At 41.0% G+C, this 18589-nt stretch overlaps 1 protein-coding gene across 4 annotated transcripts in view; it reads right to left on the reverse strand.

Annotated features, from left to right (window-relative positions):
* Positions 1-18589, reverse strand: part of ZNF516 (zinc finger protein 516) — a 102851-nt gene that overhangs the window by 47917 nt on the left and 36345 nt on the right. For 3 of the 4 annotated variants that reach the window (XM_065832154.2, XM_071804307.1, XM_065832160.2), the window contains exon 2: positions 7873-9903. In XM_065832154.2, the coding sequence (XP_065688226.1) occupies positions 7873-9778 (1906 nt within the window). In that variant the 5' untranslated portion in view covers positions 9779-9903. Of the gene's footprint in view, positions 1-7872; positions 9904-10336; positions 10421-18589 lie in introns of those variants that run through there. The other variant, XM_071804306.1, reaches the window with a different exon arrangement.

An 18589-nucleotide genomic window follows, 5' to 3' on the forward strand; every position in this document is an offset into this window, starting at 1 on the left:
TTTGCAATTCAGGGAAGACTAAACATAGATACAAGCAATCATTAGAAGCAGCTCTTGTGCCAACACTACCAAAGGCTTCAGAAGAAGTATGAAGAACCAGTCTTACTTTGGACATCTTACATGAACTGCAGGGCAAAGTTTATCCTACTATGATCTACCTTTAAGGCACCACACTCAGTTCCTTGCTTGCTAATAGATAAAATAAAGGCTGGGTAAACCTATCTCTCACTTAGCATCTTGGTAGAAATTTTCTTCCAAGCTGACCTATGCCTTGGTCACTCATACAGCTATAATAAACTGTCTAAACAACACTCCTGTCTAATTGTGTCACTTGTTATTGTATATGGTAACCTGCAGAAAAGGAACACTAATAATTAAATCCAATACAGTAGAAGTGTTTTGACATGCTGTGTCAAAATACCCTGCACAAAATTCTTCAGTACTTAAACAAGACCCCCAGTGAAACATTTGCAATGTATAAAAGCAATGCAACAGTTGGATTAACAACTGCAAAATGCTGCAAAAGAAATCCTCTCTGAGAATAACAAACAACAATAACAAAGGCAATTTCTAGTATAAGTCATTAAGCTACTGAAGTATTGAATATCTCAAGCTCATCCAGCAAGCCTTAGTTCTGACTTGCGCTGTGTGTTATCTGTTCCCCATCACCGTGCCCCACTGCAAGAGGAACTTGAACTACTGTTTAACACTCTTGCTGGCCACCCACATTAAATGAGACTGAATAAACAGGACCTACTAACGCAGAGCACAGTAATCAGGAACACAGTGGAAATTACTCAAGATGCCTACAGGGCAACCGTTAAACGTTCTTAGTTGGTATGTTGTCAGGGTAATGTACAGCATTAAAGAGTACAGATTGCATTATCCCAAAGCATTGCTGCCCTGCTCCAATCAAACACTTTTTGCACAAGTTTCCTGAAGCACAGCTCCCACCATCACCCTAAAATCAAGAAGGGCCAAGCAACTCCATGTGTGTGAGGTACACATGCCAAGAGAGGTTTTAACCACACCTCTACATGTCCTATGGCTCTTGTCTCTTCATTTCCCCTCAATGCACACTTCAGTGACTTTGGCTGTTAGAATTTTTCTTGTTATCCATTTCTCTGGGCTGATCAGCATAATTTCTGTTTTGTTCTGTTCCCTCAGTTCTTCTTCCCGTTCACATCAACCCACAGTTAAAGAAAAATTAAAACAAAAAGCTATTGCTGATGGCAGCACCACAGAAATCTGCTCACACACAGGCAATATCCTCTGTAGTCCTGAGGAGTGTAGAAGAGTCCAAATGGAGGGAAGAGGTAACAGAGTGCTGCTGTGAGATGCACACAGGCCTGCACTGGTCAAAAACCATTCTCCAACCTGCAGTGTTCTGCAGAAAAACTTCAGATCATAAGAGAATACCACACCACATGTGGCTTTGCTACGCACACCAAGATTGAACTGTTGTGCATTACAACAAGGTAGATGTAAAAGAGAAATGTCTGGTATTATTAGGCACGTTCAAATTAGGTAACTGATCTAGTCCTGATCCACTGAATTTGCTTTAAGGAACAGCTTGAACTTTGCAAAGTCCCAAACAACACCTAATGCATCTTACTTCTGCAAGTACAGGGTCCTTGCCTCTGCCTGACTTCCCCTGTGACTTGAATCATCGACTTGCTGTATTTGAAAGTCCTGGCATTAGTCCCCACAGTGTTAACAACCAAAACAATTAGTTGTGGTTGAAAAGTTGAACGGGTTTTATAGTCCAACAACCACTTCATGGCAATGCGAAAATTAACCGGTAAAGTGCATAATCACAGTGTAACATTTTTATCTTTGTGGTAGGGATCTAATAGAAGTCACCGAGACACTGTTCTTCCTTGAAACTACCTCATTTGTTGGAATTTTGGGGCAGCAGTTACCAACTGTCCAGCACTGAGACATTCTCCAATTTGCTGTGTGCTTATTCTGCAAAATAAATATGTTAAGTAACTTCAACATACTTAAAATTGTGCATATAGACCAAGATTTTCACTTGGTGTAAAACATCCCAACAGCACTATCTTCAGCAGCATTGTACTGTAGGATTTACAGTAAGGGAGAGCCTGGCATGAGAAGTACCTAAAGTGTAATTATTTGATTACGATATATAATAAAAATGTTTAATTTTTAAATAGTGGAGAGGACTTCTCTTGCACACAGCAGAACATTTTTTCATATAAGCAGAACAATGAAGTCCTGGTACTGGATACTGGCAGCTATGTGTCATGCACTCAAGAAACAGAAAACACTTACTAGGAGTATCTTTCTCTCTTCTTTGGAGTTAGTATACACTTAAATTCTTCTATTTTCACTTGCTTAGCTGTTTTATTCTTACTGTTCCTCTACACCCCCAAATTACAGTCTCACCATTTTACTGGAAAATTAAAGCAACTCTGGACAATTTTTACATTTGATTTCTTTTAAATCAAAAGCCTCATGAAATTAGGCACTTTCTGTTCCAGCTCTTGGATTTGTTATAATTTACATCTAAGCAACACAAAGTCCAAATTTATGCTCTATCTCTCCTTCCATTCTGCTTTTGCAAACTTAATGTCATTACGTTTCTATTTAAGCATTCCAACTTACATATAGGACTTTCTTATGTCTGGGGAAAGTGGTATGTGTTACATCCCCCAGTTTTTTATAACCTGTAAGCAATTCACAGGCAGCTGTCTCTTCTCCTTCAATTTACTAATAAAGATGCTGTATCAGTGTCTGGCTGGCCATGAATCTCTAAAAGTTTTAAAAATGTAACAAAGAAAGTACTCCAAAACTAGGCCCTGCTTCTCTTTTTTTTTTTTTTTTTCAAATTTGCTTAAGTTAAAACCAAGGAGTTGGGATTTCAGGATTTTAGTAGATCGATAACAAGCAGCTAGTGGGTCCAACAGCAGGTGTGGACAAGGTGAGCTCCTGATGCTGTCTCCCACTTGTGACTGCTCCAGACCTTCTGGTTTTCACATGGAAATCCTTCCGTGGGTTACCCACCTTCCAGTACAGGGTGTCAAGAGCCCTCACGGCTTCAGGGCAAGACACCTAGCATGCTGGCTCTGCCTTGGAGGGTTTGAACCCCAAACACCATCCCACACCTCTTGTCAGCCTCCCCTCCTCTTTGAAACCTCATCACATGGCACAGCTCCATTTATCGAGGTCTCTTCGCCCAGCAGTGATCCTCCATTTCCTCTCTGCCTTCCTCCGTGGCCTCTTCTCTCCTCCCTGCACCCTACTCCCATCTCTGGTCTTGCCCTTTGTGGAATTCATCTTCTCCTGAGCAAGTCCCACCATACCACCGTAATTCCCAAGCCAAATGGAACCACACACCATTGTTTTGTATTCACTGGGTTTTTTTTGATACTCTGTGCTGTCCAGGAACTTGTGTCCACCTCATCTATTCAAGCCTATGGGCTCCTTGGGCCTAAAGCTGTGGTTGTACAGGGCCTAGTGCAACAGCTTTCACTCACCATCAGCCCCTTCCTGCACCAGTCAGCGTAATAAAAACAGCATGTGTTCACTAAGAGTGAATCCGTCTCTCCTTAAAGCATTTCAAAAATCTGGAGGAGTCTGACAGAAGGAAAAAAAAAATTAAAGAAAAATAAAAGGGAGAGAAGTGGCAGGACAGAAGGGAAACAAAATGGAGGAGATGGTTTTCACCAGAAGCAGCATTCCCTCTGAAGTGCAACACACTGCCCTGTCACTGCCAGCCTTCCCTGACAAGGCCAGGCTACAAGCAGCACTCCCCTCCTGTATTCCTATATAACACTCCTTTTCTTTTTATCTTTTTTTGATTACTCTTAACATTTACTTCCTGTGCAGTCTGGTGCTTACATGCAAAAAGAAGTACCTTACTGACTGGGGTACCACAGGCCTGTGCTCCTACCATGTGTTGGCCAAGCACCAAGTTTTCACTTCTTTTCTTCATCTTCCTGCCTGCCAGCAGCAGTCACAGCCTCAAAAATTATACTTCCTTCTTCATTCCAGGTCTGAAAGAGTTCATAGTGCCTAACGTAACAAACTAATACCCTCACTGCTAAGTACACCATAACAATGAGGAGGCCTGTGTTGAGCCTTAAAAATACTAGCCACCAAATTCAGCATACAAGCTTCAGTTATTTCTTTGGCATATCTAAAACTACATTTTAGTTGAGAAGCTGAAAGATACGAAAAATAAGAGTATTTTCCCCTCCACTTTTATCAACACATGCATAATCCCTCTCTACCCTCTCAGTCAAAGCTCTGGAGGGTTTTTTAGTTAAAAATGAAAATCACAAAAAAAAGCCTCAAGTTCGGGAAGAACTGACCAAGAACTCACAGCTTTGGATGCAACTCTGGAAATTCAGGTAGTTTGCTAGTGGCTTGAATGCCATATAAAAACAAAAACTCATCTGGGGCAGGAAGACCTCGAAAATACTCAAAGTCTGCTCTTAACAGAGTGAATGTGCTCTGGGCCACCTCTTCCCATACGGTTGTCACACAAAGCACATATACTTCATGCATATATCTTTGTATGAAAGGTATGACACTGTACACCATGTGTAACTCTAGAAAACTGATTTTCATCCTCCTTCCAACAAGATGGAAAGCACTTTGTAACCAGTTAGCTTACCCCCGGCAGCTGATAAGCTGGGTTTGCAAACACTATCCCCATGCCTCAGAAATCATTAGGGTACTCTATGTAGACAGCAGAGACAAATTACCCATGCGTTAAGAGCAAAGTAGTGCCTACCCTGAAGGCTATCAATCCCATTTTACATGCAAGGTGCAATTCTTGCTTTTCTCCCAGTAAACCCTACCAATACTTGTCAGCCGCAGTCACCCTGAGCCCCAACATTTGCTGACTCTAAGTGACCATGGAGGTTCATTGCCAGCCTCCCTGCTGCAAGACACGGTGTGTCAACAGGACTGCTCAGATTATTAAGAATTAAACACAGAAAGAAGTACTTCCAGTTGAGACAAGGCCAAAACATTCAACACTTGACAGTGTCAAGGCCCTTTTCTGACCCAGGATACATGTCAAAGTGGGGAAAACCAGTAAATATATACCAATAAATATACAGATATTATATAACCTTATGAGTAGCACAAGGTCTTCCTGACCGCAGCCTGTACAAAAATAATGCCGTACAAGGCCTGTAAGGAACAGGAACCGAGAGTGCTTGCTTGCCTGTCTCCACTGGGGAGGGATGCTGTCTGTGGGGCTGGAGCACGGCTCTCGACTGAAAAGCTTCACCAACAAGAATAACTACAAAAAGCTGCGGCAGAGGTGCAGCAACTACAGCACTTCTAGGACAAAATGTGCTTCAAGGCCATACCAGAACACCTGATTTTAGGGGGAGCACACATGAGGGTGGAATTTGGCCTATATTCTGTACATCTTACATTTTTGTTCGTAGAGGATGGAAAGCAAGCCCCTCGAGTTAAAGCATCAATCTGCAGAAAAGTAAAATTAGTCCTACAGGCTGTGGGAGCAAAAGACCTCAGTCCCTTAGAAAACAATATAAGGGCGGTGTCAGTAAACCTGCATACCAAAAACGAAAATTGAGAAACTTAAGTCTTGAACATGGATCTATGAAAATTCCTTAAAAACAAAACAAAAAAAAACACAATTTCTTTTTAATCCAAAAATCTTTGTCACTTGTAAAAAAAGTTCACTGACACAGTGATTTTATTTAAATAAACTCTATTAAGAAGCAAAGGTAACAAACATTTATCTTGGTCATATGATTAAAACATTTCTTATTAGCCAATTAAATACTTGACTAGCTCTTCAGTTGTGATGTTAGCAAATACAAAATGAAGCAGCCACCCTGCTAATCCATCAGTGTGCACCCATCCCTTTTCCAAGATGTGCCTTTACTTAGACCCATCAGTTTGCTGCTGCTTTACAGTTAAAGAAGGATCAATTTGTCACCTGAAGAAACAAGCTTCCAGGTGTTGGCTAGTGACATGTGTTAAGCCAGTCACCTTAATTCCTTCAAGAGAACTTGCTGTATGACTTTAACTCTCACCTTTCACTCCTGCAACAAGGGCTCAGAGCTTGAGTTGAAGCAAGAAGCGGGACACGCAAAGAGATGACACAGCTCCTCTTGTTAGAAATAAAGTGCTGAATACAGAGAGAGCATGAGAAGGGCTTTCCTATTTGAACATCATGTGAAAAAGTGTTTTCGTGTTTTCAGCCTGTCTCCAGAGAGATGGTTTTCCATCACAGCAGTTTCCATAAGGGCACTGTACATTACACTGGTAAAACATGGCAGCCTCATTTAACTTCAGATAAAGATGCAGTTTTATCACAGCATCTTGTGTCAACTGTACTGAGGTGTTTTAGGCAGCAGCTGATAGATTTTCACACAAGGTATGTATGGTCCCATAAGGAACTTTAAGTGCCCAATATCTGACAGCAGATGGGAAAGCCAAATTTTTAGTCTTTTAAATGGGCAAGTAATCATAGTGAAAATATTTAATCCAGCTTGTTGCTAGGACTTTTTGGAGTTGTGGTTTATGGAAAGGGCAAGAAAGCATTAAAAAAAAAAAAAAAAAAAAAAAAGGAGTTCTTGGTTGAATTTACATTTCTGTTCTAGCGTGCACCCAATTTGTCCACTGGGGACTTGATCCAAGTTGTAGCAAAATCAAATTTAGGACCATTCTAGTAAGTTTTAAGGACAAACAGATGGGTTTAATATTTTACAATTTCAGTCCTCTGGAGCTCTCTTCCCTCTACGCCTTACATTTTGAAAGTTCTATTGCCAAGCAACACTGGTCCCAACTTGAGTTGTCCTAAAACCATGGGACTTTCATGAAAGAAGTTTAATGACAAAAAATAAAATCAACATATATATATCCAACATTGCTTCAAAACTTTATGAAAAACATATAACTATTAATAAAGAATTCTGGAAAATTGCTGCTGCAGGGTCTGTAGCCAGTGGAGAAAGCACAACATTATATAAGAATCCTGAAAGAACGCAGCTAATTTAATAATCCCACCCTCTCCCACAATGGTGCGGATTACTTCATCTGCTATGGTCTTGAAAATGAGTTTAACTCTATAGATAACTACGTCCCTCAGAACAAAATGAATTAAACTGAGAGGAAAACATTACTGTTCAAACAGAAATTAAACAAACAGCACAAGGCTAGTAAGGAAAGAATGGTTCATCTCAGATTTCTAAAAGGGTATAATAAACAATGGTGAACAACAAAAGTGAAATATAAAATAAAAAAATCCTACAGAAGTGCTTAATGCTGTTCTTTTAAATATTTACTTCGCTGCTATTCAGAGAATAATTTGTTCCATTTAGTAGTGTTGGGCTCAAAGGACTGCTTTAATCCAGAGAGATTAATTATAGCCTTTGGAGTTATAAACACAATTTGGGAAGCCAAGTAGAGAAGAGGAGAGAGATGGCTCTCACGCTGGTGATTAACAAGTTTACACGCTTTGGGGCTACACCACGCAGGCTGGCGCCCCTGTTACACCTGCACTCTACAGGCAGAAGAGCGCACAGGCTGCCTAGAAATCAGGGAAAAACAGCCCCTGGGATGTCCAGAGAAGACACTACCCTACAGTGTTGCTATAGGCAACTAAAATACTTTTCAGGTGTCCTTCACCAAAATGCAAGTTCACCTGCACCTTATGAAGATGTCCTCTGATCTCGCTTTTATTACCCGTGCCAGAAACAAGCAGCAGCACTCAGGGGGCTCGGGACCCCACCCACGCTGCTTTTAAACCTCTTGCGTGCTGCCACGCATCTCTCTCTCCCTCTGCTCATCGCTGTGTCCCATGCTGGGAGACCCAAGGACCAGCGACAGCAAATGCGACAAGGCTGGGAGCCATCCTACCTAGTGAAGGGTCAGCTGCTCCCTCCTCTGAGCTCTCCTCAGCCCCCTCCTCCCCCAGGCCAGAGGTGGCCGAGTCCTCCGGGGCAGATGCAGAGCCGGGGGTGCTGGGCCCGCTGACAGACCCCGAGTCCCCTTCCTCGCTGCTGGAGCCATAGCGGTCAGGCTGGGCGGCCGTCCCTCCCTCACCGCCACTCCTCCGGCCCTTGCGGTGCACCCGGGAGTGCAGCACCATTTGGTGGTAGGTGCGGAAGATCTTCCCGCACTCGAAGCACTCGGTGGACTTGTTCTGGACAGCCCGCCGGCTCTGGCGTGAGGCAGGGCGGTAGTCCAGGTCCCCGGGGGCCAGCGAGCAGCTCTCCCCCGATGGAGGGGCGCCAGTTTTCTCTGGGCGCCCGCTGGGGCAGCTCTTCTTCTTGGGGTTGCTGGAAGAGCTGGGCGAGTCCTGGTCTCGCTTGCGCTTCTCCTGGTTGACGAGGATATACTCTCTCTTATCCTTGTCATAAGTCACATCTGCATCTGCCAGTGCCTCGTCCCATCCCACATACTTCACATATTCGGAGGGCTCTACTACTTTTCCTTTGGTGGCCAGCTGCCAAGCTTGGTAGCTACTGATCGGATCCAGCTCGGCTACTCTTTTCCCAGTTTGTCCTCTTGTAACTCTGTCCAGCCCTATAGATGGCTTTAGATTGAGACACTGCAAGAAAAACTGCTTCGTTACAGAGGAGCTTAGGCTCCCATCAATTAAATCGTCAGCTTTATCCCCGGTGCTGCCCTGCTGCGCTCGGTAGTGAACAGCGTTATGCACTTTCAGGCTTTCCATATTTGTAAACAGATTTCCACACTTGGTGCACACTTCATATAGAGACAGGCCTGTCACAATAGTCTCCTCCTGTATCACGTCATTGATAGTGGCTATGAGATCCAAATCATTTTTTGGTTTGTTTTTGCTCCCGGTCTTGGGGCCATGTGACTTCATGTGGTTTTTGAGAAACCAGGGCTCTTTGAATCTCCTGCCACAAATGTGGCACCCGTGATCAAATGACCCCCTGTGCTTTTTCATGTGAGCTTTCAGGAACCAGGTTTGACTAAAGGCCTGACCACAGACTTCACACGGAAACTCACCCGCACTCAGCTCGCTCTTGCAGTTCTCAGTGTAGGCCTCCCCATTTGGGACCTGAGCTGTTATATGGTCCTTCTCTATGTGGTTTAACAGCGCCTCCTCCCTCAGGGTCATGTAGCTACACAACCTGCACTTGAATGGTTTATGGACCTGGTGGAGGTGCTGTTCCAGGTCCTTCTTCCTTTCAAATTTGTTTTTGCAGAAGGTGCACTGGTAAGAAGTCAGCTTGCCATCCTCCTCAGCGGGCACCACCTCCATGACCTCCTTCTTGCTGCTTCTCAACAAGATTTTGCTGCTGTCTACCCGAGTGGCACCATTCAAGATCTTGTTGCAGGCAGACGTACTTTTAGTGGGGCTGGTGCACCCACCCAGGCCCTCTGAAACGCCCATCTCACCCAGCTGCGCCTCTCCCATCTCTGCCTCGTGCCCCTGGCTTAAAGTGCCCGTTCTGTGACTACGGATGTGGATCTTCAGGTTGCCCTTTTGGGAAGCTCTGTGATCACAGTAAGGGCATTTGTAGGGCTTCTCCCCTGTGTGCTTCCTCATGTGCTGCGACAAGGAGCTCTGAAAAGGGAAACTTTTACCGCAGATGCAGCAGCTGTGGCACATGGTCTTGTCAGCATCCATGTCATTCTTGCTCAGCTTGCCTGGGCTAGAGGATCTCCGTAACTCCATCTCTGCCTCTCTATTACGATCCATCTGTATTACTCCAACATCGGGTGAGCAAGGCAAAAGGAAAAAAGCATGTCCGGCAGCAGAGGAGGGCTGGACCGTGTTCTCAATCATACGGTTCTGCAGAGAGAGGTTTTACTGCTTCATTCTCGGGGTAAGGTTTCTCCTTTCAGCTGCAAGAGTGTGTCCAGCACACTGATTTATTTCTGTGTGTTCTGTAAGCAGATGGCATGGATCACCTGAAACAAGAACAGAAGTCACACAAATGTACAGGAATTGTGTAAGCAGATTCTTAAATATATTTAAAAGTATTTATATTTTTACTTCAACAGCTTCCGTCACTCACTCCACATTCAAAAGCATGCTATGCTACAATTTATTGCACCAAAAAGCAGCAGCTTGTCCTTTTGCTGATATTCTAGACATCAATGGCAAGCATTCAAAACATCATTAATAAACAAGTAAAATCCAAAAAAGAGCAACCATTCATTTCCATACACTGACACCACAGTGTTTCTAAATAAATGCAAACGTCAAAAATAATTTTTGTTTTAAAACCAGGCAGAAGTAGCTAAAAATACACCTTCAATGAGGAAAACATTTCTTGAGGGGGTTATTACACTTTAAATCTGTGGCTTTACCATAATGTGTAATTCCATGTAAAATACTTACTTGCCAAAGATAAAAGGTTTTCCTAGAGACTTTAGCAAGTATCATATTCCTGCTGGCAACTGCATTACTTTGCATCTCAGACAGCTCTGCTGTGCTTGATGTGGCATGCACAGAGCAGGCGCAGACGCTGAGGACGCTCAGTACTTTGATTAGAGAGAAAACAAGAATCCAGAGCCTGACAAAGCAGTCAGGAAAACCAAAAGTTATTTCCTGATAGACAACAAAGGAAAAAAAAAACCCTTAAAGTGTAACATTTAGTCTCAATCTAACAATGTAAACAGATAATGTGTGTAGGTATCAAATAACCTAAAAAGTGAGTGACTTATGTCAACAAGACATACAGGAAACCACAGCACTGCCCACCTTAATGAAGCAGAATCTTAACCATAAACAAACAAACAAACAAAACAAGAAACAACTTGGATTAACAAAATGGATTAATAAAAGATTTAAAGCTTTTGTATCTTGTTATGATTAAAAGTAAGGGTCACTATCTGCCTCAGCAATGCAAGATGCCTGCAATTCTCCACCTTCTATATGGCAAACAATCAACAGTTAAGATTTCCACAGATGGATTCTTTTCCAATTATCACAACTGTAAAACAAAAATCTCCCCCCCTTCCTCTTCTCATTAAGTAATACAAACACCACATGACTAAGATCAAAGAATACTGTATTCTCTCATAGAGAGAACCAACCTATTACTACATTAAGAAAACAGCAGCTTCTTAAAACATAGCTAAAAATATGCAGAACAATAACAAGACTGCATATTGACACACCCATCACTTGAAATCTATGACTCAATAAAGAGCTACAGCTCTACAGTTCCAAATTTTAAGGTTTCTCATTGTATTCTCCTCTGAGTCTCTTCAATATGCAAATAAATAGTCTAACCACATCACCAGCATAAGCCTAACAAAAAGCAAGGCAAAACCAATGCAATGCTCATCTCAGTTACACACTAGAGAATAAGTTTGTTAACTCTGAGCTAATCTTGGCCCCTCACTTGCCACAAAGACCATTCATTTCTGGGTTTGATTTTCTGCATATCTAGTATCTGTTCAGCATGTTAAGAGTTACCAACACTATCTACCCAAAATACCTTTTCCTCAGAGAGATGACAGTAATATCTAAGGGACATGTTACGAATGCAATTTCATTTCTTGAATTAAGCTTTTTTATATTGTGAATAATTTATTCTGGAAAAAAATATCACATCAGATCACAAATTCAGAATTCCATACGAGGAGAAAGTTTACAAACAAGAGCATCTAAATTAATCTCTGAAATCAGCCATATACACTGCATATTGGTGGATGAAACAATTCAAAGTAATATCATTTATTTGACCTGTCATTACCAACCCACAGTGTCTTATAATCACAGATTTAACCTAAAATTCATTAGACAACAAAAGGAAACTACAGAGTAATATCTTGCATTTACCACTATGATATACTTGAACAAGCAACAGCTTCTGAAATGTTCTGAACCATTGCAGATAAAAAGATAGTAAGCTTTATGGACAGATTTTTTCAGGTATTTTAGATAACGTTTTCTACATTCTGCCTTTTCTATAGCATACATCAGTGAGAAAACTGCTTCTTGGCACGCTGACTTTTAGACTAGGGACTCCTTTTTGTAGGTCCCATTTTAACTCAACTCTCTACAGCGTTTCCTGTCTGAAAGTTCAAAAGAGCTTTAAGAGCCAAACTTAGACAAGAATGCTGTACGCAGCAGTTCAGGCACATATAAATCCAAAGCTTCAGATTCCCTTTGTTTACTTGGGCAGAGCTTCCCTGGGCTTAGCCTTGACATATTTTACTTTAATTATTTATAGCATTTTCATTAATGAAACTTAGTTATGAAAATGAGGATATGAAGAAAGCATTACTTATAAGAGGGATATTAGCCACTCGCAGGAGATCTCCCTAACCCTGTATTAAATTAGGCCCAAGGGGAAGAAAAACTCAGAGTTAAAAAATTACCAAATTATTTTATTAGTCTAAAATACTTAATGGTAGTGCTATCATCTCCACCAAAATATTCTGAGAAAATTGTTTCATCTTTAGCTTGGTCAGTGCACTGCAATTTATAACTTTAAAAGCTGAAATAAAGTATTCCCAGATTTCAATTATTTGAATTCACACATTTAAGATCCCCAAAATTTCAAGTCTGACCTTCCACAGACAGACATTCCAGGGGGAGGAAGGGTGTCCACCCAGTCCGAGTTCACTTTACACAGTGTGTGGAAGTCTGCTTTAGCCTTTGGTAAATCGACTGACATAAATATCTACCAACAGCTCACAATGCTCTCCTCACATCATTTGAGTGCCACTTAGAAGTAATTATTTTAGAGGGGCTCTTTGCAGAACAGCAAGACTAGCTTTCATTGGAAAGGAAGAGGCAGCAAATATAAAATGAAAATTACAATTTTGAAAAATACTTCAGAAGACTAAACGTACAAAATGAGGAAAACCGCACTTGTAAAGAACCTTTCCAACAGAAAATAACATTTTGGCTTAATAATTTCCACCTTAGTATTAATTATTAAACAATCATTTCAACATCAAAGAGGGCACAAGCGATGGAAGACGTCAAAGAGTAAATCAAACCACACTGGTTACTCTTCCACTGTGAGTAAAATTTTACCATAGCTATTTTTGTTCTTTCTGGCTGACTGCAATGATAAAAATATTTGTATTTTGAAATAATCACAAATTTGAAAGTATTTTGAAATAATTCTCTTTCAGCACACATGGAACACAGTCACCTCTCTGCTACCCTAAGGCTACTAAAAAATGTTTCAACTCTCAGTAATTTCAGGTGATAACTAATAACCTTTCACAGCTTTGGTCCCAGTTCAGCCTGCAGTTCCTTAGCTCTGGCTTGTCATACAGAATCCATAGCAGAGTCACATCCAGGCTGCAGGTTTCTCCCAGACTGTCACAGCACAGGGGCAAACCATAAGGAAATGCAACTGAATGTAAACTGTAAATTAACATGTAGTCTTTAAAAATATTTCATGTGTTTAAAGGGCATTGCAGCCTATGTCAAATGCCACACAACTCCTTGAGGAGGGTTTGATATTCTATTGTAAGAGGCATATGAACTACCTTCCTTTTGCAGGACTAGGGATCAGGAGTTCACATACAAAGCTGCTGGCTAGGGTCCTGGAGGCATTTTCAGCTCCTTCAAAATACACTGAGACACTTAACATCATCACTATTCACATGCAGGTTTGGTATATAAAGCAAGGTGGAAGAGACACAAACAAAGACCCAGAACCAGGAGGGGTCGTACACCAAGAAATGCCTTTGCTCAGTCAAGTATTTTGTTATAAGGCTTGCTCCTGCACCCAGTGCCCCACAGAGTCTTTGACTTGACCCACATGGGAACAAATACAAATAAACCTACTTTATTGTCCCCTATAAGAGAAAATAAGCTTTCCTACAAGCTTGAACCTATTATCTGTCAGATTCTACTCTATTTCAAACATTTAGGCATCAAAACTTCTCCGGTTTTTCAAACTAACATAGAGTTCTCGGCTTGGAAGAAAACACTTTTGGCCAAAATGACCTGCTCTCACCACAGAGACCCTGAGCCTTGGCCTCCCCAGTGAGGCCCTGGTAGCCCATCCCAGCCAGCAACACGGCAGGTACGGCCAGTGCACGGCTGCATCACTCTCGCAACTTCTGCAAGACCCTCACGTAGCCTTGAAGTGAAGCATGTGCAGAAGTACAGGGAAGCAGCACTTCTAAGTAAAACAGGAGCACTCTGAAATATCTACTACTCTTCATGCCACCTGCATGTTCTGGAAGAGGATCAGGGAAGCTGGGAGGACTCCCCACAGGGTAACACAGACCTTCTTAAAGACATTTTGTGCTGCGTGGAAAACAATTAAAAAATTTAAAAAATATAATAAATTAAAAAAACCGCACGCACACACCAAGTAAACTGAAAAACAGAATGCAAGAGATATCACATTGAAAAAGCAACTGCAAGTTCATTTCTTACATACAAATATCCTGTGCAATGCAGACTGAGAAGGAAACACACAACTTATTTCTGTTCCAACATACAGAAGACTACACACTTTTAAAATTTCTCTTCAATTACACCTGACTTTAAATATCGTATTGCATAGACTGCTGTGGGAAAACTCTTCAGTAAGTAATGAATAAGAACATACAATCTGGGAAGCTACATAGACCTTTTCAAATACCACAGTGCAAAATTCAAAACAAATTGCTTTGTTTGAGTGTATTTCAAGTCCCATCTGAAAGATGAATGCACTGGAGAAATATCACACTTCTAATGTACAGGAGGTTTGAATATACACTGTAATCACTCCACTGTGTTCCTATGCCAAAAGCAACAATAACTTAAAAAAAAACCACCAAACGCACAACACTGTGAGGTGTGATCTTGTGGAAACAATATCTTACTGAAATTCCTTCTAGATGATGAAATGATAGGACATAGCATGTAAGCTTCAAGGTGAATTTGAGAAATTTGTATCTTTCAAAGAACAGCAACCTGGAGAGCTTACTTCTCCTGACTGGAAAAGGCTCATGTTGCCCCAGACCCAGACAGATTTCGCTGTTCAGAGTGAGGAGGCCAGAAGAGAGTAAAGTACAGGAAAAACGTGGTCAAAAAGACAGAAAACATTTTACACCTGCCTTACCAGCCTTCATACTGACCGAACCAGAGACCTGTCTCCCAAACCATGTCTTCTCCCCTGGTCACAGAGCTACACCATCCTCCACACACTTCAGCCTGACTTTACCTGTAGACCCTCCTCCTCCTCTCTGTGCAAGGGGACATGGGACATCTGACCACCCAGGTCCCACTGGAGGTCATGGGTGCACCTCCTTGATTAGAGGCTCAACCCTGCTGTCCTCATTTAGCCACCAGCCCTATCGAAATTTCTCTTATGGACCACATCACTCGCTTGTAGATTCTTCACTGCCTTGAGCTGACAGCATCCTTCAGACTACACCAGAGGGTAGAAGAGTATGTGTATCTTTAAACAATAGGCCCATATCTGAATTCGTAGGAAATCCCGGCATTCTGCAACCTATAATCTAAACATGCCATTAGGTAAAGGCAGCATAGCTCTGAATTGGTTTTCTGAGAGTAATCCAAACTACTCCAGTAAAAAGCTATCCCAAAACCACAAGCCAGTTGTAGAAGACTGTCAAATTTTCAAAAGCATTCAGTTATTAAAAACTGCGATCTTGACAACAGACCTCCTGAAGTTTGTTTAAGCCTGCCAAAACTGACACAGGACTGGAAAGGAAAAATAAAAAGCCTCTGAAGAAAAATAAATAAATAATATCAAATAAATCTACTAGTCTATTTCTACTTAGGTTTTATAAAATCCTAAGCAGTACTTTGCAACTTTTTTGTTGTTGTTGTTTAATGATTTTAAACTAGGCTTCCCCTGCAGCTAAGGAAGCTCTTCCCATTTGAAAAGTTTGCTGTCTGAACATTGACATATTATTTTGAGCTCCTCCAAATACATCATATGTTTTTGTATCTTTCTGCCTCCATGATCTAATGACATTTTGCAGCAGGCTTTGCAGCGGCAGCCAGGGCTGAGAAAGCACAGTCAGGCCTTTCTCAAGCGATGCCACACCCTTCGCAGGGGAAAGAATACACTGAAATAAAGATAAAAATGCTAATGCTGAAAAAGCTGTAGGCAGGCATTTACAGCACAGTGATCCCCCTCAAAACAACGTCAGAAAAAACCCCATATCCCAGATTTTTTGTGGCTCCTCAAGAAGCAGTTCAGGAGCAAGAGGACGGAGTTTGCTTTTGCGCTGTTACAGGGTATGTTGAAAAACAGTGTGCTGTAACCCACTCAGTACATATTTTGTGTTTTAGTATACTGTGCATGTTTGTCTTCTGGGAGACAAAGAAATGTACTTTATTAGTTACACTGTAGTATTCTAAGCAATGAATTGAAATATATCATTAACATCCAGGACAAGCTTTATCTTGCTCCCAAAACAAAGAGACCATTCTTTGAACAAACTGAGGGGGAAAATCCCATAATGACAATGAAGAGTTCCTCTCCCTAAAAACCACGCTGCACAAGAGTAACAATTACGGGCTTATATTCTACAGACTGGGTTTGCGAATAGCTGCATGAAGCGATGCATTCACTATAGGGAGAGTAAGTACCATTGATGACAAGGCCTTGGGGCTTCTGCTGTTCGCAGACCAATCAATAATCCATTATGAACAAAATACATTTCCCCTCTAATATGAAGAAATGAATAAAAGGGAACCAGTATCACTAGTACTTTCATGGAGAAAAAAAAAAATATACAAAAAAACCCACAACAATGCAGAAATCACAAAATGCCACCATCACAAGACTGAAAACTAGTGGTGATATCTAACACTGACAGAACTATCCACAATAACCCTTTATTTTACAGCAGTTGCTGGAGACCACTACATTATAGCCCAAAATAATAAAAAAGTAAGCTTATTTTAAAGGCAAGATTCTTTCAAGGCTACTTTGTCCTGGATGCAGGACAAAACAAAAAAAGCAATATGAATCTTTCAAGACAAGGAACAGCAAATGAACTAACTTAATCTAGGTATCTACTAGTTTGCTTCAAACTATTTTCTAACGCAATGTAAAGAAGAACTTCTGATTAGAAATAACTGTCCAAACGTGACTGGTGAACCATAACAAGACTTCATTGCAGCAGCTGTGTTACTATTGAGACACAAGGCCCTGAAATTGTTGTTTTCCCATTGTCAATGTCACATGCTGCAATACAATCAAGAGAAGACCCATTTAAATAGCAAAGCCATAGCAAACCTCAGCATCCTCAGTCCAGCTCCTACCTAGAGATCTTAACACAGCACCCTAAGATAGAAGAGGACAAAAGCTCTCCTGAAAAATTACAGATACTCAACTTTTTTTTCTTTAAGTTACTGATTCTTTGATGGATAACAGTAAAATAGATGCAAAGGCAACACTGAGACCAATATTATTAATGCATAAAACAGTCTATACCCTTTCTCTGAGATATAAAGACTAGTAGTTAAAGTTGACCTCACAGGGTGGGAGGCTGGGGGAATGAATACACAATGTGATTATTGATCAGCCCTAGAAAAGCCAAGAACTGTATTAGCGCAGATGCGATTTCCCCACCACCACCACCCTAGGGTCATTAATGATATGTGCTGGAAAGTCAAAAGCTCTTATTTTGACATGCTGTAACAGTATCACTAATTCCAAATATCAGCATCATTTGGGTTAAAAAAAAATCTTTAAAAAAACAAACAAACAAACAAAAAAAGCCCTCCATTTTACTTCAATTTAACAATAATGTTTTCCTAATTTGGCCATACTGAGTTACATTAGTGTCTTAGTATTCTCAAGTACTAAAAATGAAAAGTTAAAGAAACATCCACAATTCTGAGAGTATCAAACCAAAAATGAGTCAGTTACAAATACAAGCAAAGTCACCTCAATACTGTATATCACCTCCTTATTCAAATCGATGGCATTGATGCTGTCTATTCATGCATGTCTATGGAGATGCACATACACATGAGTAGCACAGTATTCTCCCAGCATCCAACAGTGCTTTTATATTTAATGATCTCGTTAGGGTTTCCACTGCAAACCAATTTACATGGAGTTGCAACATGGCCATTTAAAATCTGCAGTGCGGGGGCTAATTTCAAACTCTATGGGCAGGGTATTTTCCTGCTAATATGCTCTGTTATGTTCTGCTCAGTTTGAATCTTAAAATAGGGGAAAAAAATATATATATATTTTTATTCACAGTGTCATGACATGGAAATACTTAGTTTTATTATTTTTACATTATCTGCAGAAGGATAAGGACTGGATTGTCAGCCAGTATAAAAACACTGGAGTGCAGTACATGGCTCATACATACACCCACCCCTTCTTGCTGACTCTTTCATCTGCCCCATCAAGGCGAGCTACACACAAACCACATCATGGGCTGCTATAAATGCACACAGTGCCGTAAGATCAATTTGTATCAAATAAGAAGCTATACTCCTAACTAAGACTGGAATGCCTTTGCGCTGTGAAAGTCAAGACCTGAATGCAAGAAAAACATGAACATAATTAAAAGCAAATATTTTGAATTGTTGATTTCCTTACCCCAGCAAAAGTTACATGAAGCAACATTGTCCTAAGTGCCCAAATTCCTCTCATCACAAATAACAATTACACCAGTGAGAAAC

Source organism: Patagioenas fasciata, chromosome 2, assembly GCF_037038585.1.
Source record: "Patagioenas fasciata isolate bPatFas1 chromosome 2, bPatFas1.hap1, whole genome shotgun sequence".
NCBI classification, from domain to species: Eukaryota; Metazoa; Chordata; class Aves; order Columbiformes; family Columbidae; genus Patagioenas; species Patagioenas fasciata.